The 25,169-nt window shown below is 39.4% G+C and overlaps 1 protein-coding gene across 2 annotated transcripts in view; it reads right to left on the bottom strand.

Annotated features, from left to right (window-relative positions):
• LOC311614534 (vascular endothelial growth factor receptor kdr-like) overlaps positions 1-25,169 on the bottom strand; it is a 234,117-nt gene that overhangs the window by 153,618 nt on the left and 55,330 nt on the right. For both annotated transcript variants that reach the window (XM_084869431.1, XM_084869432.1), the window contains exon 5: positions 410-537. In XM_084869431.1, coding sequence (XP_084725557.1) covers positions 410-537 — 128 coding nt within the window. The remainder of the gene's footprint in view (positions 1-409; positions 538-25,169) is intronic.

Below are 25,169 nucleotides of genomic sequence, written 5' to 3'. Positions count from 1 at the left end.
TACTCCATTCATCACCAAGGTTGATTTAATTAATCAAGATAGATGGGTTTGTTTCCCATTTATCTATCCTTGAGAATTCCTCTGAAAACTATCCACCATTTTCTCTCTATTTAAGAAAAATAATCACCCTGGTTCTGCATATGGACAGCATTTACATACAGTTTACATGAGGTCTTACAGTACATCTAAGCATCCATTGTCTCTCCCCCTCACACACAGTTTTTATACACTTGTGGTGACACTTGTCCAAGGTAAAATGGCACTATGTCTGCTTCTACATGCTGCTCCAAAGAGGCAGACACAACACAGCTGGAGCAAGAAATGAGAGTGAAATACTGTCCCCTACTCTATGTTTCATAATCTAGATAAAGGCAAGTTCTCTATCTGAGACCCCAATAATGAAACTTACCAACTGAAGCTTAACACTGACATCAGGAGAAGTAACTCGGCATGGCACAACCACCTCTTGGGTTCCAGTAAACACGTTGATCACCAATGGTGTATCATAGTAGGTCTCCACAAATACCTGGTTGTCATCTGCAGTAATGACAAATCAGACCAGGATTGTTATTGTCTTCAGGATAAGAGTTCATAGTTTTTATATGACACTTGAAGATGGTTATATTTAGTTCTATAATTTTAAACAAGAAATTTGGTTCAGAGAAGGAAAAGAACTCAACAAAGGAGTACAGTGAGGACTTGAAGCCAGGTACCCTAACTCCTAGGAAATTTTTCCCCCCACAAGAACCAGGAAAGAACACAAGTCTGTTCATAAAAATTTGTAAGAGAAATCCATTCCATTAATTTTACCTATTGGGTCACATGGTATAAGTCAAATTTCACATCCACATGGTGATGTCTCTGATGGTTATCAAATTTTCTGTCATATAAAATCCTTATTTCTTTTCCATGTAAACGGTTTAAAACTCTATGGATTCCCTGCATATAATGATTGTCAAAACAATTTAAGCTAATATCCATAGTGATTAATGGATTAGGCATGTTACATTCTATATCCAGGATAATTCTTTATTTGAATAATTTATCACTATATATGCCAAAATCAGATTACTGCTGTCCTTTTATAAATGAAAATGCATTTGTATGACTACAAGCAATCTCAAGTTACATCTACTTTGCTTATCTACAGGAGATCTCAGACCCAATCAATAAATTTATGTGGGCACTTGCAGTGTAGGCTCTTCTCATATGGTAAATACGCAGAATGTCAATCTGAAAATAGAGAAGGCTTATATTGGATTCCAAGATGGCTGTGGAAGAGCTGGAAGCTCAATCCTTTTTATCCCAACCACGGACTGGACTTGGAGCTAAACTGCAGAGCAATTGGCTTGAAATACCATTTGAAGTATTGTGATCTGAAATATTGAGAACAGAGACCACAGAGCAAAGATAGTAGATATGGAGAGAGTCTGGGAAAGGCTGCCTGAACACAGTTCTATAAGGGAAGGAAGAGAATCTGAGAGCTGAAACATTCAATGGACAAGACCTGAGGCAGACCCAGCTTCTGGGTTCAGAAGGCCCTGCCCACCGGACAACTTGGGACACTATCCTGGCAAGCATTAATCAGGCTACTGAGGGCCAGACAGGGACAGCAACTGATATTTGTTTGCACCAGAGAACCTCCTGGTGGCCCAGATCAGCACACCACATGGTCAGCTTCAGACAAGATCAGGGCATTATCCAGTGTACTCCAAAGGCAGCATAACCAAATAGTGATCAAAATAGGCTCTAAAATTTGCTGAGGTGAACTCCACTTTTAAAAAATATTTTCTTTAGTCTTTTATATTTCACTTTTTATTCTTCTCTTTTTTATTTCATATCTTTTATTTCTCTATTTACTTTTCTTATTTGTTCTTTTCTTTTTATTTTTTATTCAATTATTCCATTTTTATTTTCTACTAGTGGCCCAGTACACAAAATTTGTGCACATTAAACAGAAGTTAATTAGAGAAAATATTTTAATATTACTATTTGCCCTTTCTCTATAATAGAAGTGTCCAGCCAGCCCCACCCCCAATGGGCGGCACCAAGACCCAGCCAGCCCTAGCCCCATCAAGCCCTGCCAGGTGGGGGGGCGTGACCTCATGTTCCCCAGCCCAGGCACCGGTGTGGGGAGTGCAGTCTCAGGTCCCCTGGCCCTGGCCCATGCCATGCAGCCTCACCTAGACCTGCCATGCTGTGAGACCCCAGACCGACCATGCCACAGGACTCATCAATGCACCTCCTGGTGACTAGTGGTTTGGTTGTTATGGATGAAAATAAAGTCTTGCATTTAAGCATGCACATTCATTTTCAAAGCCTGATTTGTCTATGTTCTTTAAATTGTGAGATAAATAAGATCTTCAGCCAGATAGCAGCATAATTCCAAGTTCTTTATAAAATGACACATACCATTCTCTCTACTCAGTATGTTCCATTTGAATGGATTAAATGTATGTGACTCATATAAAAGGCACTGCTGCTTGCTCTTAATAGAGGAAGCATTAGCTCATTACCTATCACCATAAAGTGGTTTAAATGGCATATACCGAAGGAAAAAGAACAAAACAAAACAAAAAACAACGTTCGGTGCTGTGGACTGCAGAATCCTCTCCCTTTCTCTTTGTTTTTGTTTTTTTTTTTCTGCTTTTCCCATGAAACTATCTGCACTCTGCCTCAAAATCAACACAGAAGACAAAATCAGATGCTGTAATCTGCATTTTATAGTGCCATTTGAGTACAAAGAGGTGTTTTTCAATCTTTACTTTTTTCTTTTCATTTTTTTAATCAATGCAGCTCAAACTTGCTCCTAATGTTCCAGGAGCAAGACCAACATGGCTGTGCAGACATACCTTTGTTGGGTGCCATCAGGCTTCAGGGCTGGAGCAGGGAACACGCCAGGTGTTGCTGGAAATAAATCAGCTCTCCTCTCTACATAGCAGGAGTCTTTTCATTATAAAATGCAAAGCAGCAGCTGTTTTTCCATTATCCCCATCCCCAGCCCTCCTAGCCTGGGTGGGGGCTTAGGAAAGGGCTGGGAGGATATTTACTCTCGGCTCTTTGATTTCTCTTATTTAACTGAGCCCAGTGACAGCTGCTTCTCTGAGTACAATTGAAGCTGGCTCAGGGCTAGCTACATCTGGAAGGCAAGTGGCAGAGCTGACCAGGGGCTTTGACCAAGTCCAAGCACATGGGTCACAGCAACCTCAGCAGGCAGGCTGCTCCTGAAGACTCTAAGCCCCTCCCAGCTCCACACCCCAGTTCCCTGCTCTCCCGCTCTCACCCAAGGCTTCCACTGGTGTGGTGTGCACCAAGGCTTGGTGTGCTGATACCGGGGTTACAGGGTCGAGATGCTCTGCCTCCTCCTGGCACTTTGAGCCACAAGCAAAGCAGGGACCTTTCCACTCAGTCTTGGTCTTTGGTCAAAGATGAGGTTTTCTGGACTCTCTAGGCCAGCGACAGCCAGGACCTTTCCTTCTGACCAATGCTGTGCCTGCAGCCTGCCTGGGGTACCCCAGCCCTGGGAAAGTGTGGGGGCAAGGGCAGCCTGGGTGAGGGGTTATGGGAGGGATGGGGGGCTGGCTAGCCACCTCACCCTCAATTGAGGTGGGAGAGGCTGACCAGGAGTGGGGCTAGGGGGCAGGGTTGCCATCTTGTGAGGGTATTATGGTGTGAGGGTCAATTTGCATATTACCTCTTTATTATATATGATTCTATATTTTATTTTATTTTATTACTAGAGGCCCAGTGCACAAAATTTGTGCATGGAGGGGGTGTTGTCCCTCAGCCTAGCCTGCACCCTCTCCAGTCTGGGACCCCTCAAGGGTTGTCCGACTGCCTGTTTAGGGCAGATTATTATGCATTCAGAGATCAGGATCAGGACTAAATGGGCAGTTGGACAACTCTCTCACAATCCAGGACTGCTGGCTCCCAACTGCTTGCATGCTTGCCTTCTTGATTGCTCCTAACTGCTTCTGCCTGCCAGCCAAATCATCCCCTAACCACTCCCATGCCAGCCTTATCGACACCTAACTTCTCCCTTGCCAGCATGTTTGCCCCTAACTGCCCTCCCCTGCAGGCCTGGTCACCCCTAACTGCCCTCCCATGCAGTTTTGGTCACCCCTAACTGCCCTACCCTGCAGGCCTGGTCTCCCCCAACAGCTCTCCACTGCAGGCCTGGTCACTCCTAACTGCCCTCCCCTGCAGGCATGGTCCCTCCAAACTGCCCTTTCCTGCTGGCCATCTTGTGGTGACCATCTTGTGTCCACATGGGGGCAGGATCTTTGACCACATGGAGGAAGCCATCTTATGTGTTAGAGTGATGGTCAATCTGCATATTGCTCTTTCAATAGAAAGGATAGAGGCCTGGTACATGGGTGGGGGCCGGCTGTTTTGCCCTGAAGGGTGTCCCAGATCAGGGTGGGGGTTCAGTTGGGGTGTGGGGTGACCTGGGCGAAGGCCCTGGTATCTGGGATTTATCTCCTACAATTGAAACTTTGTAGCCTTAAGCAGAGGCCAAGGCAGACCAGGGCTTCAGAAGCTTGGCTTCCTCCATCGCTGGGGGTAACCCTAGCCTCCTGCTCTTTTCAGCTCCATAGCTGCTGCCATTTTTGCTTGATTTATTTATCTTCTATCATTGAAACTTTGTAGCCTTGAGTGGAGGCCTAGGCCGGTAAGGGCAAGTGGAAAGCTTGGCTTCCTCCATTGCCAGGGAAACCCAAGCCTCCCTCCTACTCTCTGTGGCTGCAGGCATCTTGGTTATGTTTTATTTGCAAATTCACTCCTGATTGGCTGGTGAGTGTCGTTGGTGGGCGTGGCTTGTGAGTGTAGCAGAGGTATGGCCAATTTGCATATTACTCTTTTATTAGATAGGATTACTTTTTAAAAAATATATTTTATTGATTTTTTACAGAGAGGAAGAGAGAGGGATAGAGAGTTAGAAACACCGATGAGAGAGAATCATAGATCAGCTGCCTCTTGCACACCCCCCACTGGAGATGTGCCTAAAACCAAGGTACATGCCTTTGACCATAATCGAACTTGGGACCTTTTAGTCCGGAGGCCAACACTCTATCCACTGAGCCAAAGTAGTTTCAGTGATAGAATTACTTTTTAAAATTATTATTTTTTTCTTTCATATTTTTATTTTTTCTTTTCTCTTATCTCCTTTCATACTCTGTTTCCTTTTTCTCTTTTTCTTATCCAATTTTTTTCTTTTTTTCTTTTATTATACATTTTAGTCTCTTTTTTCTTCTCTAATTATTTTTCTCTGTTCTTGTTTTGTTTTGTTTTGTTTTGTTTTGTTTTTTTGTACTTGGTGGTGGGTTTTTTTAGCTTAGTCTTATTTTGTCTTGTTTAGTTTTGTCAGCAACGTGAATACTTTGACTCACATGTGAGCTGCAACTTCTCATCGAAAGGTCAGATTTTGCTCAGAAAAAGGTGAGGTCTGCAATCCAGGCTGAAGGGAGAAACACTTGCAGTGGGACCTAGAGGTTCAGAGGAAGTCTGCCCCCCTCCCCCCAAAAAAATTCATCTGGAATAAAAAAAGACCCTGCATAGCTATAGCTACCCTGAGAACGTCAAGGGGCGGGAAGACATGTGTATTATTATTTGTATTACTTTAAACAATTAAAAAAAACTATTTGAAAAAGAAAAAGCTGTGCCTCCCCTGACCAGTTTTGCTCCGTGGATAGAGCATAGGTCTACCAACTGAAGGTCCCCGGTTTGATTTCTGTTGGGGGCACATGTCCAGGGTGTGAGCTTGATCCACAATGTCAGGTGTGCAGGAGGCAATTGATTAGTGATTCTCTCACACATTGATATTTCTCTCTATCTCTCCCTCTCCCTTTCTCGCTAAAATAAAAAAGGGCTGTGGTACATTTACACAATGGAATACTATGCACCAAGAAGAAAATAACTTTTACCATTTTCAACAGCATGGATAGACCTGGAGAGTATTATAATGTTAAACCAGTCAGAGAAAGATATATATCACATGATCTCACTCATATGTGAAATCTAATGAACCAAATAAACTGATGATCAAAAATAGACCCAGAGCAATAGAAGCATGAACAGACTTTTGAACCTAAGAGGGAAGGCAGGGGAGGGTGGATGGAAAGAGATAAACCAATGAACTTCTATGCATACATGCTTAACACATGGACACAGACAATGAGGCGGTGATGGCCTAAGGGGCGGGTGGACGGGACTGGGCTGGAAGAGTTTAATGGGGGGACCTATGTAATACTTTCAACAATAAAGATTTTAAAGAAAAAGAGATAAAGTTCAAAGTGATGGTTTTAAGAATGTTCAACAGGCATAGAAACATGAAAACAACCAGATGGACATGAAGAATAACATATCTAAAATAAAGCATACACTGGAAGAAATAAACAGTAGGTTAGATGAAACAGAGGGTCAAATTGGCAAATTAGAAGACAGAAAGGGAAAAAAATCAGAGAATAAAAATATATTAAAAACCATGAGGATAGTTTAAGGGAACTTCGGAACAACACGAAATACAACAACAAGTTTATAAGGGTACCACAAAAAGAAGAAAGTAAGCAAGGGATAGAGAACCTGTTTGAGAAATAATGACAGAAAACTCTAACCTGGTGAAAAAAGTTACCAAGTTCAAGAAGCAGAGTCCCAATAAAGATAAACTAAAGAGACCTACACCAAGACATGTCATAATTAAAATGGCAAAGTTTAAACACAAAGAACAACCTTAAATGAATCAAGACACACATTTCTCAACAGATACACTACAGACCAGAAGGGCAGATACACTACAGACCAGAAGAGCATAAAGAATTCAAAGTAATGAAAAGCAAGGATATGAAACCAAGATTACTCAATCCAGTTAGGCTCTCATTTAAAATTGATGTGAAGTAAAGAGCTTCCCAGACCAAAGAAAAAGGTTAAAGGAGTTCATTACCAGCAAACCAACCTAGGAAGAAATGTTAAAGGGACTGCTAGAGGGAAAAGAAATATATACAGAGAGGAACATATGCATAAAGAATAAAAATGGCAATAAATAAGGCCCTATCTATCTATATATAAAAAAGGCTAATATGCAAAGTGTCCCCTCTGGAGGTTGTCCTAGAGACTGGGAGTTCAATTGCTCGCTATGATGTGTACTGACCACCAGAGGACAGGGCGAAATGAAGGAAGGCCCCGATTGGCCCTGATCACCAGCCAGGCCTAGGGACCCTAGCCATGCATGAATTTTGTGAACCGGGCCTCTAGTCAATAATAACCTAAAATGTAAATAGATTAAATTTTCCAATCAAAAGACATAGGGTAGCTGAATGCATAAGAAAACATGACCATGTATATGCTATCTATAGGAGACCCACTTCAGAACAAAAGACACATAAAGAAGGGTTCTTTTCTCTCCACATCCTCTCCAGCACTTGTCATTTGTTGATTTGTTGATGATAGCCATTTTGACAGGTGGTACCTCATTGTTATTTTTGATTTGCATCTCTTGGATGATTAGTGACTTTGAGTATGTTTCCATATGTCTCTTGGCTTTCCAAATGTCCTGTTCAAAAAGTGTCTATTTAGAGACTTTGCCAATTTTTGGATTGGATTGTTTATCTTCATTTTATTAAGTTGTATAATTTCCCTGTAAATTTTGAATATTAAACCTATTAGAGATAGCATTGGCAAATATGTTCTCCCATGCAGTGAGCTCTCTTGTTGTTTTGTTGATGGTTTCTCTTGCTGTGCAGAAGATTTTCATTTTGATGTAGTCCCATTTGTTTATTTTCTCCTTAGTCTCGCTTGCCCTAGGATCTGTGTCTGTAAAGATATTGCTATGACATATGTCTGAAATTTTGCTACCTATGGAGACTTGTAGGATTTTTATGATTTCCCATCTTACATTCAAATCCTTTAGCCATTTCGAGCTTGTTTTTGTATATGCTGTAAGTTGGTGATCTAGCCTCATTTTTTTTGCATGTATCTGATCAAATTTCCCAGCATCATTTACTAGAGAGATTGTTTTAGCTCCATTGTATGCTCTTGCCTCGTTTGTCAAATATTAACTGAGTATAATGGCTTGGGTCAGTTTCTGGGTTCTCTATTCTGTTCTATTGGTCTATATGTCTGGTTTTAAGAACCATGGCTTGGTAATATAGGTTGATGTCTGGTATTGTGATCCCTCCAACTTGAAAAACAGAACTGCTCGAGACTAGGATCCTAACCTCACTACCACCCAATCTGGTCTCAGACACAAACCAGGACCCTACAGCCACTGGGGACAAAAACCGGTGTCCACAGCTGCAGATCTACATACACCAAGAATCCAGACATCCTGGCCGCAGATTCGTGAGTCACAGAGCCCACCCCTCTCCCCACAGGCTCTCTGCAGTACTATAGGAACTGCTGGCCCTGCCCCGTGCAAGCATGCAAACAGGCCTCCTGCCCACACAGGGCAGCTCCAGCTTCGCTGCCTGAATTTGAGCCTAGGCACGCAGACACTGGGAATCTGCTTCATGCAGAGTGCACTCTTGTGATCAGATCTTATGCCCACACAGAGCGGCAATGCCACCTGACTTTGATTCTGGGCAAGCGCAGACAGAAGTCTGTTTTTCACAGTATAGGAGTAACCTCCTGCTGACACAGGGTAGCTGTGCAACTCAGTCCCCCAAGAAAGACCAGGGACTCTAGTTCTCTGTGTGAAAGGCAGCACTGAGCACCAGTGACTTGACTCTGTTTCTTATCACATGCACCTGGGATCCCCAATTCCCAGTGCACACACACTAAGAGCCAGTGACTCCAACTGTCAGTGAATGTGCACACAGAAACCCTGATTCTCAATGCGAGGCCACACCAACAACTGAGACTCTGATGCTTGATTCTCAGTGTGAATACAGGGAGAATCTGACTCATGATATGTGCTAGTGGAGTTTGATTTTTGATACATGCCAGGGGGGTCTCTTCATCAGAGCAGCACATGTGGGGTTCCTGATTCTAGGTGTGTGCACAAGGCTGCACTGAGCACTGGTGACTCTGATCTTAGGTGAGTGTGGCTCCCACCAATCCACTGCAGCCACACCTCTTGGTGTCAGAGCTCTTCACTGACACTCAGATGGTGTGAAACTCCCACTGCAAATGGCCCAGGCCCCCACAACTCAGCATTTGAATTTTCTGGTGATAGTTACAATGGAAAGACAATGAAATAATTCCCAGAGGAAAGAAAAAGAGAAGTCTCCAAGAAAGAAAATAAGTGAAATGGAGGCATGCAACATGAAAGAAAAATAATTCAGAGTAATGGTCATACAGTTCATACACCTGACGGATGAGAAAATCAACAACCTATGTAAGAATCAGGAAGAAATAAAAAGTGGTATAGCTACAATCAAAAACACCATGGAAGGTTTTAACAGTAGACTAGAAGAAGAGGACTGAATGAGTAAGTTAGAAGATAAGGTAGAGAAGAAAGCCCAATATGAACAGCAACTGGAGAATAAAACTAAAAAGCAGGAGGAGAGGCTCAGGGAGTTTTGGGACAACATGAAATGAAGTAACATATGTTTAATAGGTCTGCCAGAAGAACAAGAAGAGCAGCAAGGATTAGAATATTTATTTGAAGAAATAATGACACAAAACTTCCCTGATTGGGAGAAGAAAAAAGTTACATAATTACAGAGTTCCAAACAAAATGAATACCAAAATACCCACACCAAGACATACCATAATTATAATGGCAAATATTAATGACAAAGAGAGAATCTTAAAGGCTGTGAGAGAGACACAGAGAGTTACACACAAAGAATCCCCCATCAGATTATCAAGTTATTTCTCAATAGAAACACATGAAGCTAGAAGGGAATGAAAGGAAGTATACAAAGTGATGCAAAGCAAAGGACTGAGTTCAAAAATACTCTATCCTGCTGAAACCGGTTTGGCTCAGTAAATAGAGCAAGTGTCGGTCTGCAGACTGAGGATCCCAGGTTCAATTCCAGTCAGGGGCATGTACATTGGTTGTGGGCACATCCTGGTGGGGGTTGTGCAGGAGGCAGCTGGTTGATGTTTCTCTCTTGTCGATATTTCTAGCTCTCTATCCCTCTCCCTTCCTCTCTGTAAAAAATCAATAAAATATATATATATTTTAAAAAACTATACTCTATCCAGCAAGGCTATCATTCAAAATTGAAGGGGAAATCAGGATCTTTTCAGACAAAAATAAATAAATAAATAAATAAATAAATAAATAAATAAATAAATGGCTAAGGTAGTTTATAACTACCAAGTCAGCAATGCAAGAAATGCTAAAGGGAATGTTGTAAGAAGAAGAAATAGAAAGGGATGAAGGAACACAGGCATAAAGTACAGAAATGGCTACAAACATTAAATGCTCCAACACTGAGAAAATGCAAAGGAGTGAAATAATGCAGCTAGCCCCTGAGAGTCTCCTCTCCTTTTGTATCCTAGGAATCCTTGGATTGAGCCAGGCCTAGACTAGAGATAGTCCAGAGCTGGACTAAGGCTGGTGAGGAAAGGATACTCCCATCCTGGGTCAAGATGGACCTGTCTTATCCCTATTGCCTGAGCTATTGTGCTGTAGAAGAGAGGGTGTGGACCAGGGGTTTACAATGCCTGGGGGCTTGGGGCCAACAGATAAATTTAGAAAAGGAAAGGTGTGGGAAAAAAGCATACACATGTGACTTCTCTCCAAGATCTTTATCAGAATACAAAGGAAAAGCTAAGAGACATTCAAAGTACTGAAAAAAATATTGCTGCGACTGAAAGCTATATTCATCCTTGTGATTTGAATTCTTCAGGTTTCCTTGCTCTACAAAGCAGAAGGGGATATAAGAAGGTGTATAATAGGAGGTAAGGGAGAACTAACTATATACTATGGGCTGAGGGAAGAAGAGATGCAGCCAAAATTGAGGGCTGATGTCACTGACCCTTCATGACTTAAGGATATATATTCAAAGTAAGCAGCACTTTCATCCACCACCATCCCTCCACTTGGCTTCTTCCATGAGAAGAGCAGAGAGAGCAATACGATCCCCATCTTCTTTGAATGAGAGAGTAAAGTGCATCTTGGGGCCAAAGAAAGAGGTTTTTTTGTGGGTTTTTTTTTTTACTAGAAAACAATGAGACCAAACATGCATTCACTTATACTTTTAGCTTAATTCTAGGGAGAGAGAAGCTTTGGCCTGAGTTTCTAAAGTTTCCCCTTCAAATATGGTAGCAATCAGCCGCATATGATTATTGAGCACTTGAAACTTGGATATTGGGAATGGAGATGTGCTGTAAGTGTATAATACACACAGGATTTTTAAGACTTAATATGACAAAAATATATAGAATATTTCATAAATATTTTATGTTGATTACATGTTGAAATATTTTACATATATCATTTTAAATATATAATTTAAGTTAATTTTACCTATTTCTTTTTTAACTATAGTTACCAGATATTTTAAAATAACACATATGGCTTACATCATATATTATTTGGTCAGTGCTGCCCTAAACATTATAATTTATAACCCAGCCTCCCATGAATGGTTATAACCACTTCAGGGGAAAGTGTGTGCTATCTCTTTTTGTCCTTCCATACTCCCCCTGTGCTCACCATATATACACTAAATAGATACTAATTCAGCACTTCCAAATATGCCATAGCCTCTCAAGTAGTTGTTCCTCAAGACTTAGGTCTAAGTCAATAAACACATATCAAACAACTTTCTGTATTGTTTATACATGCTAAATAGAGCATTAAAAATGACAAAATAATATATTTCTTCATGGATATTACAGATAGACAAAAACTAAATAACATATATAAAATGTTAGATGGTGGGATATGTCAATAAATAAAGCAGGGAAAGTGGGTAGGGAGTGTCGAGTTTCAAGTCTAAAAATGATGCTGTCTTCTTAGTCACCTAAATAGGTAGTTGTATCACAACTAGAGGTTGCTTGCACCAATTTGTCCCTGGGTGGGGTCCGGCCAGCTTGCCATGATCAGGGCGATTGGGCTGGACTGACTGGGAGGAGAGGAGGCAGGAATTTGGCCAACCAGCCCTGCCCCTGATCAGGGTGGGGGGGCCAATTGAGGTTGGGGCCAGCTGGGGTAGGGAATGGGGCAGATGGCTGGTTGGTCCTGACCACAATTTGGGGAGGGGTCAATCAGGGGTAGGCTAGATGGGGGAAGGGGCGATAGGCAGTTGGCCAGCTGGCCCCACCCTCTGGTCAAACTCCCAAACTCCTGTAGAGGGAACAATTTGCATATTAGCCTTTTATTATATAAGATGTCATATACTGGTGGCTTATAAACAACAGTGACAGTAGTCCTCAAAGGGGAGTTCTTAGCATTACAGGCCTACCTCAAATAAAGAAGAAAAACCGGTAATAAATTATCTAACTCTACAACTGAAAGAATTAGAAAGACAGCAACAGGAAAAGCCCAGAGTGAGCAGAAGGAAGAAAATAAGAAAGATCAGAGCAGAAATAAATAGCATAGAGACTCCCCACCAATAAATAATAAATAAATAAATAAATAAATAAATAAATAAATAAATAAAAATAAAGAAAATTCAAAAGATCAATGAAAACAAGAGCTGGATTTTTGAAAAGATAAAAAATATTGATGAACCTCTAGCCAGGCACACAAAGAAGCACAGAGAAAGGACCCAAATAAAATCAGAAATGAAAGAGGTGAAATAGCAACAGACCCTACAGAAATACAAAAGATTGTAAAAATAAATAAATAAATAAATACTATGAACAAAACTCTATTCCAACAAACTGGTCAACATAGAAGAAATGGATATATTCCTAGTATAATAAACCATTTTAAAACTCAATCACAAAGACTAAAAATATCTGAATAAGCTAATAACTATGGCGGAAATTGAAGCAGTAATAAAATAGCTTCCAGCAAAAGATGGCGGCTAGCAGGGCAGAGGTGAGGGAGAGGAAGTGAGTGAGGGTATGAATAGAGAGTGTATGGATGTGTGTGGTGTGTGTGTGTGAGTGAGTGAGGGAGAGTTAAATCCCTATAGAAGCAACAGGGGCTGGAAGACCAGTTTCTTTTGGACAATGAGAGACTACCACCACTCTAAAAACTCCCCAGACTGTGGGACGCCAGCACAGAGCCCACACCATCTTGAAGGTCAGAATGGCCTTTTTTAGGAACTCATCAGCACCACCAACCAGACAGGTCTTGTAAGTGCCCCTCAACCCAGCAGCCACTCCAGCCAAAATCTTGTTACCCCAGCCACAGACCCACAGACCCTGGGACCTCCATCTCCAAAGGTTCACTGCTCAGCAGAAGTAAGTGCAATTTCCCCCTCCCCAGCACCAGAACTCAGGTCAACACATTTCTGCATTTCCAATACGCAGGCATCCAGGGCACACCACTCCATAGGCAGTGTCTGGGAGCCCTAGGAGCCCTTGTGGGTGTGATTTTGTTCAGACGAGGGCACATAGCCCTGCAGTAGAAATTCTGAACACACTCTTCCTGAATAACTGCCCGTGGACACCCCAGCTGTGCAACTTCAGTGCCAGGGACCCTCAGAGTGCCTCAGGCTCTGCACAGGCAAAGGCACCTCCACAGATGTGCATTTCCAACAGGCAGGCCTCCTGAGCTCAACTATCTACAGCGCACTTGGGGAGCAGCTGTGAGGCTCTGCTGGGTGTGATTCTGTACAGTCAAGGGTGCGCTGCTTTGCAGTAGAAATTCTGAATTCCCTCTTCCTGAATAACTGCCCATATTCACCCCAGCTGCTCAACCTCAGTGCCATTACCCCTCAGAGTGCGTCAGAGCTCTGCGCTGGAAAATGCAACTCCACAGATGCGAATTTCCATCAGGCAGGCACCCTGAGACCATCTACCCTCAGGGCACTTTTGGGAGCCACTGTGTGCTCTCTCTGGGTGTGATCTTGGACAAACAGGGGCATACTCCCCACCCAAACAACCCAAGCAGTAGAAATTCTGAACTCACTCATCCTGAATACCTGCCCACAGTCACCTCAATTACATGACTACACTGCCAGGGCCCTTCAGAGTGCTTCAGTGTACCTTCCAGGAAACTTACTGCAGGTGCCCCTGTGAGGCGACACAGGGAGTGAGCCCCTATCCACCACAGGTGCAGCAGCAAAAACATCTATATAACTCTGGACAACATTACCACACCTTTCCAGAGTGCAGCCACCCTGAGCCTCATCATCCCAACAGACAATTCCATGCTGCCACTGTGAGTCCCTGCTAGGCACGTGTGATTTCAATTAAGGGTGCAAGACAGAAAAAATTGGGGCACTCCCCTCCACAGCTGCTGACTTCTATACACTGCAGTTTTGCCTCTCAAGCTTGCAGGCCTACATCAATAGAACCCAAATAGCTCAAGTAGGGAGCTACACTATATTACCAAGCCCAGGAGAACTGAGAGATTACACCAGTAGCATCATCCCCAAAAGAATCTGGATAGCAAAGCAATTGGATCTACTACTAAAACATTACAGAAAAACATGGGAAGACAAAAAAAAAAAAAAAAAAAAAAAAAAAAAAAAAAATCAATCCCCAAAGGAAAGAAAAATAGGAATTACCAGAAAGGGAGCTAAATGAAATTGAGGCTAGCAGCTTATCAGAGAAAGAATTCAGAGTAATGGTTTTAAGGGTGTTTAAATGGCTGGATGACAAAATCACACAACTCAATGAGAATTATAAGGAGCTGAATGAGAATGTCGCCAACATGAAAAGAAACCAAGAGGAGATTAAGAACAACATAGCTGAAATAAAGAATGCAATGGAAGGCTTAAACAGCAGACAAGAAAAGGCTGAGGATCACATCGCAAATTAGAAGACAAAGTAGGAAAAAACACACAAACAAATCAGCAACTGGAAAGAAGACTTAAAAAGCAAGAGAAGAGCCTAAGGGAGCTTTGGGACAACACAGAACAAAACAATATTTGAATAATAGGGGGACCAGAAGGAGAGGAAGAGAAGCAAGGAATAGAAAACCTGTTTGAAGAAATAATAACAGAAAACTACCATGATATTGGCAAGGAAAAAAAAATGCAAGTCCAAGAAGCACATAGAGTCCCAAACAAGATGAACACTAAAAGACAGACATTAAGACACATCATAATTAAATTGGCAAACACCAATGGCAAAGTAAGAATCTTAAAGGCTGCCAGAGAGAGACAGAAAGTTACCTACAAGGGTTCTCCTATTAGAATACAAATGGATTTCTCAACAGAAACACTCCAAGTGAGAAGGGAATGGAATGAAATTTACAAAGTGATGCAAAGCAAGGGACTGAACCCAAGAATACTATACCCAGAATGGCTATAATTTAAAATTGAAGGTGGAATCGGGAGCTTCACAGACAAAAAGGGCTAAGGAAGCTTATAATTACCAAGCCAGCAAGGCAAGAAATGCTAAAGGGTCTGCTATAAAAAGAAGAAAGAGAAAGGTAAGAAGAAACACAAATATGGGGGAAAAAATATAACAAACATGTACCCTGTTTCCCCAAAAATAAGACAGTGTCTTATATTAATTTTTGCTCCCAAAGATGCGCTAGGTCTTATTTTCAGGGGATGTATTATTTTTCCACAAAGAATATGGTACACATTTATTGTTAAATGAAAATAAAGGAAATTTATTACCTGTATATGGTACAGTAGTACGGTAGTTGTCAACACAAACCAGATAAACTGTGAATTCTTCAGTATCAAGAATTTACTCATTTATTCAATGACAATCATGTCATCATCTTCTGGAACATCATCATAACAATCCAATTCCTGAATTTCCTGGTGAATTTCTTGTGACTCCATTTCTTTCAGAATCAGTGGACCAAATCTCTCACGTTTAGCCTGGGGGGGGGGGGAACCTTATCTTCAGGGGGATGCCTTATATTTAACTCAGAAGGAAACCTGTAAGTAGGTCTTATTTTCGGAGGATGTCTTATTTTCAGGGAAACACGGTACTTGTCAATAATAACATTAAATGTAAATGGCTTAAATACAACAATCAAAAGACATAGGGTAGCTGAATGGATAAGAAAACATGACCCATATATTTGCTGTCTGAAATAGACCCAGCTCAGAATGAAGGATTCACACAGACTGAGAGTGAAGGGATGGGAAAAACATTTTTCAGGCAAATGGAAATGAGAAAAAAAAAGCTGTGGTTGTGATACTTATAGCTGATAAAAAAGAAGTGAAAGTAAAGGCCATAACAAGAGATAAGGAAGGCCACTAAATAATACTAAAGGCAGCAATTCAACAAGAGGATAAAACTCTGGTAAACATATATGCACCCAATACACTAGCACTCAAATAAAAAAAACAACTTCTGGAAGATATCAAGGGAGAGATTGATAGCAATATAGACATAGTAGGGGACTTTAATACCCCCACTGACACCACTAGATAAATCAACTAAACAAAAAATCAGCAAAGAAACATCAATCCTAAATGACACACTAGATCAGATAGACTTAATTGACATCTTTAGAACATTTCACCACTAAGCTACAGAATATACATTCTTCTCAAGAGCACATGGAACATTTTCAAGGATAGACCACATATTAGATACAGGAAAAGTCTCTTCAAATTCAAGAACATAGAAATCATATCAAGTATCGTCTCAGATTACAATGTTAAGAAACTGGAAATCAACTAAAATAAAAACAATAAAAAAAACCCTAACACTTGGAGATTAAATAGCATGCTACTATACAATGACTGGGTTACCAGAGAGATCAAATAAGAAATTAAAAATGTTATGGGGAAAAATGACAATGAAAACACAACAATCCAAAATCTATGACACACAGCGAACACAGTCTTGAGAGGGAAGTTCATAAAGCCTATTGCATAAAACAAGAAACAATGGTAATAAATTACCTAACCCTACATCTCAGAGTTAGAAGGAGAGCAATAAGAAAAGCCTATTGTGAGCATTATGAAGGAAATAATAGATATCAGAGCAGAGATAAATGACATAGAGACCAAAGAAACAATTCAAAAAATCAACAAAACCAAGAATTGGTTCTTTGAAAGGATGAACAAGATTGCTGAATGTCTCACTAGGGTCACCAAAAAGCAAAGAGAGAGGACCCGAATAAATAAAAAATGAAAGAGGATAAATAACAACAGACTCCACAGAAATATAAAAGATTATTTAAAAATATTATGAACAACTCTATTCCAACAAACTGCACAACCTAGAAGAAATGGACATGTACATAGAAAAATATAACCTTCCAAAACTCAATCATGAAGAATGTAAAAATCTCTTTAGGCAAATAACTATGGCAGAAATTGAGGCAGTCATTAAAAAGCTTTCAACAGACAAAAGCCTGGGGCCAGACAAAATCCAACACCCATTGTTTATAAAAACTCTCAGCAAGTCTGGGAATAAAAGGATCACAGCTCAACAAAATAAAAGCTATATATGAAAAACCTACAGCCAATATCATACTCAATGGGCAAAAACTAAAACCATTTCCACTAAAAACAGGAAAGGGACTGGGATGCCCACTTTCATCACTCCTGTTCAACAGAATACTGGAAATACTAGCCATTGCAATTAGACAAAAAGAAGTAAAACTATCCTTATTCAAGAAAACATGATACTGTACATAGAAAACCCTAAAGACTGCATCAAAAAAACACTAAAGACTGCATCAAAAAAATTATTAGACTTAATAAGTGAATTCGGCAATATAGCAGTATACAAAATTAATGCCAATAAATATATACCATTTCTAAACACCAACAGTGAAAGAGAGACTAAAAAATAATCCCATTTACCATCCCACCAAAAAAAAAAAAAAAATTAAAATACCTAGGAATAAACATAAGTAAGGAGTTTAAAGACCTCTACTCAGAAAACTACAGGACATTGAAAAAAGTCATAGAAGAAGCCATAAATAGATGGAAGGGCATACTGTGTTTATGAATTGGTAGAATCAAAATAATTAAAATATCCATACTACCTAAAACAATCTATAGATCCAATGCACTCCTCATTAAAATACCAATGGAATATTTCACAGACCTAGAAAGAACTCTCTAAAAATTCATCCTGAATTAAAAAAATACCCCAAATACCCACAGCATTCCTGAGAAAGAAAAAAAAATGTAGGAGGGATCTCAATACCAGATTTTAAGCTGTATTACAAAGCCACTGTTCTCAAAACATCCTGGTACTGGCACAAGAACAGACATATGGACCAATGAAATAGAATAGAGAACACAGATATTGACCCAAACCACTATGCCCAATTAATACTTGACAAAGGAGGCATGTACATACAATGGAGTCAAGACAGTCTCTTCAATAAGTGGTGTAGAGAAAATTGGACAGATACATGCACAAAAAAAAATGAAACTAGACCACCAACTTACACCATACAAAAAAATAAACTCAAAATGGAAACAGGACTTAAACATAAGACGTGACACCATAAAAATACTATAAGAATCCAGAGGCAGAGAAATCTCAGACATATGCTGAAGCAATTTCTTCACCGATACCTCTCGGAGGGCTATGGAAACTAAACAGAAAATAAACAAATGTGACTACATCAAAATAAAAAAGCTTTTGCACAGCAAAAGAAACCATCAACAAAATAACAAGAAAGCCCACTTTATGGGAGAGCATATTTTCAAATTTTATCACTGATAAAAGTTTAATTTACAACATCTACAGGCAGCTTAAACAACTTAATATTAGGAAGATCAATGATCCAATAAAAAAAATAATAATAATTAAAAAAAAAAGGGCAACTGACCTAAATAGAATCTTTTCAAAGGAAGACAGAAGGAGGGCCAAGAGGCACATGAAAACGTGTTCAAAGTCACTAATTATATGAGAGATGCAAATCAAAATGGCAATGCGGTACCATCTCACACTGGCCAGAATGGCTATCAACAAATCAACAAACAACAAGTGTTGGGGAAGATGCGGAGAAAAAGGAACCCTAGTGCACCGCTGGTGGGAATGCAGACTGGTGCAGCTACTATGGAGAACAGTATGGAGTTTCCTCAAAAAACTGAAAATGGAACTCTCATTTGACCCAGTAATCCCACTTCCAGGAATATATCCCAAGAAAACAGAAACATCAATCAGAAAGGATATAAACATCCATATGTTCATGTTAGCACAATTTACAATAGCTAAGATTTGGAAACAGCTTAGGTGCCCATCAACAGATGACTGGATCAGAAAACTATGGTACATCTACACAATGGAATACTTTGCTGCCATAAAAAAGAAGGAATTCTTACCATTTGCAGCAACCTGAATAGAATTGGAGAACATTATGCTACATGAAATGAGCCAGTCAATGAAAGAAAAATACCACATGATCTCACTCATTTATGGATAATAAAGAACATTATAAACTGTAGAACAAAAAGATAGATACAGAGACAGTAAAGCATAAATCAATCTGTCAAATTATAGCAGGAAGGTTAGGGAGAGGTGGGGGAGATAAGAGGTCAGCCAACCGAAGGACTTGTATGCATGCATATAAGCATAACAAATGGACACAAAACACTGGGGGATGAGGGCATGTATGGGATTGGGGTAGGGGGACAATGGTAAGATATGTACACATATAATACCTTAATAAAAATAAAATAAAATAAATGTGAAAAAGAAAAAAAGAAAACTGAGGGTCTGAGCCTAAGACTATTCTATCCAGCAAAGCTATCATTAAAATCAAAGGTGAAATAAAAAGCTTCACAGACAAAAAAGGGGGGAGGGGGCTGAAAGAGTTTATTACCTCCAAACCAGCAATGCAAGAAATGCTAAAAGGACTATTTTAAGAAAAGAAAAAAACGAGAAAGAGAAGAACACAAACATGAAAAAGAATAATGGTAATAAATATGTACTCATCAATGATAACCATAAATGTAAATGGCTTAAATGTTACAATCAAAAGACATAGGGTAGTTGAATGGATAATAAAGCATGACTCATATTTATGCTGTCTACAAAAGACCCATATCAGAACAAAGGACTCAAACAGAGTGAAATTAAATTAATGGAAAAATTTTTTCTAGACAAATAGAAATGAAAAAAAATAAATTGGGGTAGCAATACTCATATGTGACAAAATAGACTTCAAAGTGATGGCCATAACAAGAGATAATGAAGGCAATTTCATATTACTAAAAGGATAGAAGAAACAGGATAATATAACTCTGGTAATCGTATATGCACCCAACATAGGAACATCCACACATATAAAACATTTTTTTCAGGGGATTGCAAGGGAGAGATCGACAGCAATACATTCATAGTATGGCATTTTAATGCCCCACTGACACCACTGGATACATCTTCTAAACAAAAAATCAACAAGGGAACAGCAAGCATAAATGACACACTATATCAGATGGAATTAATTAAAATTTTCCAGAAAATTTCACCCCAAAATGACAGAATACACATTCTTCTCAAGTGCACATGGAATATTTTCAAATATAGATTACTTGTTAGGCCACAAACTAAGTCTCTATAAGTTCAAGAAAATTGAAATCATATCAAGCATCTTCTCAGATCACAGTGGCATGAAATTTAAAATTATATACAGTAAAAAAACCTCAAAATATTCAAACACATGCATGATAAATAGCATGCTATTAAATAATGGATTATCAAAGAGATCGAGGAAGAAATAAAAAACATTCTGGAAACCAATGAAAATGAATATAAAACAATCCCAAATTTATGTGACATAGTGAAAGCTGTCCTGAAAGGGAAGTTCATAGACTACAGGCCTACCTAAAAAAAACAAGAAAACTGGTAATAAGTTGTCTAACCTTAAAGAGATATCTTAAGAGTAAAAAAGAAAAGTCCAAAGTAAAAGGAATTAAATAATAAAAATCAGAGCAGAAATAAATGGCATAGAGAGTAAAAATAACACAGAAGATCAATAAAACCAAGAACAGAGCTGGTTCTTGAAAAACATTAACAAGAGTGATGAACCTAGTCAGACTCATCAAGAAACAAAGAGAGAGGACCAAAACAAACAAAATCAGAAATGAAAGAGATGAAGTAATAACTGACTGCACAGGAATACAAAGGATCCTAAAATAAATACCCTGAGCAACTATATTCCAACAAACTTGACAACCTGTATGAAATGGACATTTTCCTAGAAAAATACAACCTTCCAAAATTCAATCAGAAAGAGTCAGAAAACCTGAATAGGCTAATAACTACTGATGAAATTGAAGCAGTAAAAACAAGCAAAAACCAACTAACCAACCAACCAACAACAGCAAAAAACTTCCAACAAATAAAAGCACTGGTCCAGACAGCTTCATCAGGGAGTTTTATCAAACATTCAAATAAGAACTTCCAGTTCCTGGAAGATGGCAGCAAGGTAAACACTTCTACATGCTGCCTCTCACAACCACATCAGTGCTGCAACTGGGGATCTTACCTGAGACCTGAAAAATCCACAACTGTGGGGCCCCCGACCAGTGCGGACACGTGGATTTCACAGAAAGGTTGGATTTTGCCAGGGATAACATGGGGTGTCTGTGTCCCAACAGCAAAAGCAGCAGCCACAGAAGCTGCTGCCACTGTAGCGGCAGAGGCAAAAGCGCACACTGGGACCGCGGAAATCTCTGTCCACAAAAGCCCCCCGCTGTTGGGTCTGGTGTGATTTGAGAGAGTGGATGGGGGTCCCCAAGGTTGCTAATAGTGGGGTTCTCTAGGGAGCAACCCATTCTGATCCAACACGGAGGGAGAACAAAGGAGTTGGAAAGCAGTCTGTTTGTAAGTGCGCGCAGACTCGCCCATCACGCACCTGGGCTGGTTCCCCTGCAACACTTTGCTTCTGATTACAAAGGAGAGATCACCCAGATTGGCTGGCCCTAAGAGACAGCAGGGGGAAACTCCTTTTCTGGAAGCTGAGAAGCAGAGCAGGGAGAAATCATCCAGGATTCAGCTCCGAGGCAAAAAACAAAAACAAAAAACGGTATTGAGTGCCATAGAAAAAGAAGGCTAGAGCAGCCAAAAAGACGGGGACATCAATCCAGAAACACTGCCACCTAGGGGCTGGAGTACAAGCTGACTGTGTTTATTACTAGTTTTATTTGATCAAAAACCAAGAAACTAAGGAATCTCCATCTTAAAATCAAGGACTAGTTTAAAACACAGAGGTGCAGCAGAACGCAGGGAACTGCAATACTGTCTGAAACAGGCGTGCCAAACAGAATAACAGAAGTGAATGGCCTTCACAACTGCACACTTTTTTTGCTAAATCTTTTATTTTTTATTTTATTTTCATTTTTTGCATCTTTTATTTAAGAAACAAATTTTTTCCTTTTTTCCTCACTTGATTTTAACTTTTTAATTATTACATTTTTAGGTTCAATCAGCATTATTACTACTGTTATTTTAATTTTTTTAAGTGCCATTTCATTTTCTTTTTATTTTACATTGGAATTAGTGTTCTTCATTTTATTTTCATTTCTCTTTTAACATTATTTAACCCTATCTCAACACAACCTTTACACCATTACACTCTTTCTAACCTTCCCCCTTTTGCTATCCTGTTTATCTTAACCCTTTCCTGCTTTAGATTTTCCTTAATCTTTCTGTCTTCCCCCCCTGCTAAAATATCTACCCTACTTATATATCTAATTTCCAATCCGTGCCAAGTGCATACACACCTCTCACTGAACTGTATTAACTAGCAAAAAAAAAAATTTGTTTTCCTCACTGTCCTTTTGATGCTGTTTTGGGGAATGTTGATTATATTATATTTTTATGCTTTTTAGTGAGAGTATTTTGCTTATTCTTTTGTTGTTGCTGTTGCTTGGTATTTTATTATTTGATTGGTTTTTATTTGTGTTTTTTACTTCTGTTTTCCCTTCCTTTGCTGGAAATTAGGAGGTGTTATAGATTCCATTATTCTCCAGGTACTGCTGCCAGCATTTGCTGGGGTTAGTGGTTGTTCTATTGAAATTGAAACCATATATATAGTTTATTCCCCATTTATCTCTAAGTCTCTTTCTTCTCTCTCTCTCTCTCTCTCTCTCTCTCTCTCTCTCTCTCTCTCTCTCTCTCTTTTTCCTTCTCCCTGTTTCCCAATATCATTTTGACACTCCTTTTATATATATATATTTTTTTTTTCCCCTAACTTTTTCTTTTGCTCCCTCCCTCTTCTCGTTTTATTATTCCTCTTTCTATCCTATCCCCTAATTTGCCTTTTCCTAGTGGTCACCTTTATTGGAGGTTATTAATATCGCAAATACATCTCTGTTCAGTGCCTTGTGTGTTGTATCTGGTTGTGTTGTATTTTGTACCTTTAAATCAATGCAGGAGAGAGAGATCTACATAACCAGATATCCTGAAAAGAGAGACCATGGGGAGAAAAAGAAAGAGCCCACAAATGAAAGAAAAGCAGGCATCACCAGAAAAGGAAGTAAATGAGTTAGAGGCAAGCAACTAAAAGAGCAAGAATTCAGAGTAATGATCATAAGATGGCTAAAAAGAATGGAAGACAAATTTGACAATATGAGTAAGACCCAAGAGGAAATGAAGAAGAACCAAGAGGAAATGAAGATGAATCAAGAAGAAATGAAAAATGACATCACTACTATGAAGAACACAATAGAAAGCATCAAGAGCAGACTAGAAGAAGCAGAGGACCGCATCAGTGAGCTAGAAGACAAGATGGAAAAAAAAAAACCAATTAGAGCAGCTTCTAGGGGGAAAAAAATTTAAAAATCAGGAGGAGAGCCTAAGGGAACTTTGGGACAATACAAAACAAAACAATATTAGAATAATAGGGGTTCCAGAAGGAAAGGAAACTGAGGAAGACATAGAAAATGTATTTCAAGAAATAATGACAGAAAATTTTCCTGAGATAGAGTAGAAAAACCCCACACAAATCCAAGATGCTCTCAGTCACAAACAAAATGAATCCCAGAAAACCGACACCAAGGCTCATTATAATTAAACTGGCAAACACCAACAACAAAATAAGAATCTTAAATGCAGCAGAGAGAGACAGAAAGTTACATATAAAGGAACCCCCATCAGACTAGCAACTGATTTCTCCACAGAAACTCATCAGGCCAGAAGGGAATGGAATGAAATATACAAAGTCATGCAAAGGAAGGGTCTGAATCCAAGAATACCGTACCCAGCAAGGCTATCAATCAAAATTGAAGATGAAATCAGTAGCTTCACAGACAAAAATATACTGAAGAAATTTATCTCCACCAAACCAGCAATGCAAGAATTGCTAAAGGGTCTACTGTAAAAACAAAGAAATAGGAAGCAAAGAAGGAACACAGGGGTATAGAATAAAAATGGAGTCAAATAAATACCTATCAATAATAACTATAAATTTAAATGAATTAAATGCTCCAATCAAAAGACATAGGGTAACAGATTGGATAAGAAAACAAGAGCCATATATCTGTTGTCTACAAGAAACCCACTTCAGAAAAAAAAGATGCACACAGACTGAGGGTGAAAGGATGGAAAAAAGGTTTTCAAGGTTAATGGAAATGAAAAAAAAAAGCTGGGGTAGCAATATTTATATCTGACAAATTAGACCTCAAAGTGAAGGACATAACAAGAGATAATGAAGGCCACTTCATAATACTAAAGAGAGCAATCCAACAAGAAGAAATAACCCTGGTAAACATATATGCACCCAATACAGGAGCACCCAAATACATAAAAAAAAACTACTGGAGGACATTAAGGGAGAGATTAATAGCAATACAATCATAGTAGGAGATTTTAATACCCCACCGTCACCTTTGGACAAATCATCTAAACAAAAAATCAGCAAAGAAATATCGATCCTAAATGACACACTAGATCAGATGGAATTAATCGACATCGTCAGAACATTCCATCCCAAAGCCACAGAATATACATTCTTTTCAAGTGCACATGGGACATTCTCAAAGATAGACCACATGTTGGGACATAGGCAAAGTCTCTTCAAATTCAAGAAGATAGAAATCATATCAAGTATCTTCTCAGTTCATAGTGTCATAAAACTGGAAATTAACTACAATAAAAAAAATCGAAAGAAATCAAACACTTGGAGATTAAACAGCATGCTATTAAACAAGGACTGGGTTACCAGAGAAATCAAGGAAGAAATTAAAAACATCCTGGCAACAAACGACAATGAA

The sequence above is a fragment of the Pipistrellus hanaki genome (assembly GCF_964339955.1).
Source record: "Pipistrellus hanaki genome assembly, chromosome: X".
In the NCBI taxonomy this organism is placed as follows: Eukaryota; Metazoa; Chordata; class Mammalia; order Chiroptera; family Vespertilionidae; genus Pipistrellus; species Pipistrellus hanaki.
This window is presented reverse-complemented; position numbering and strand designations above follow the sequence as displayed.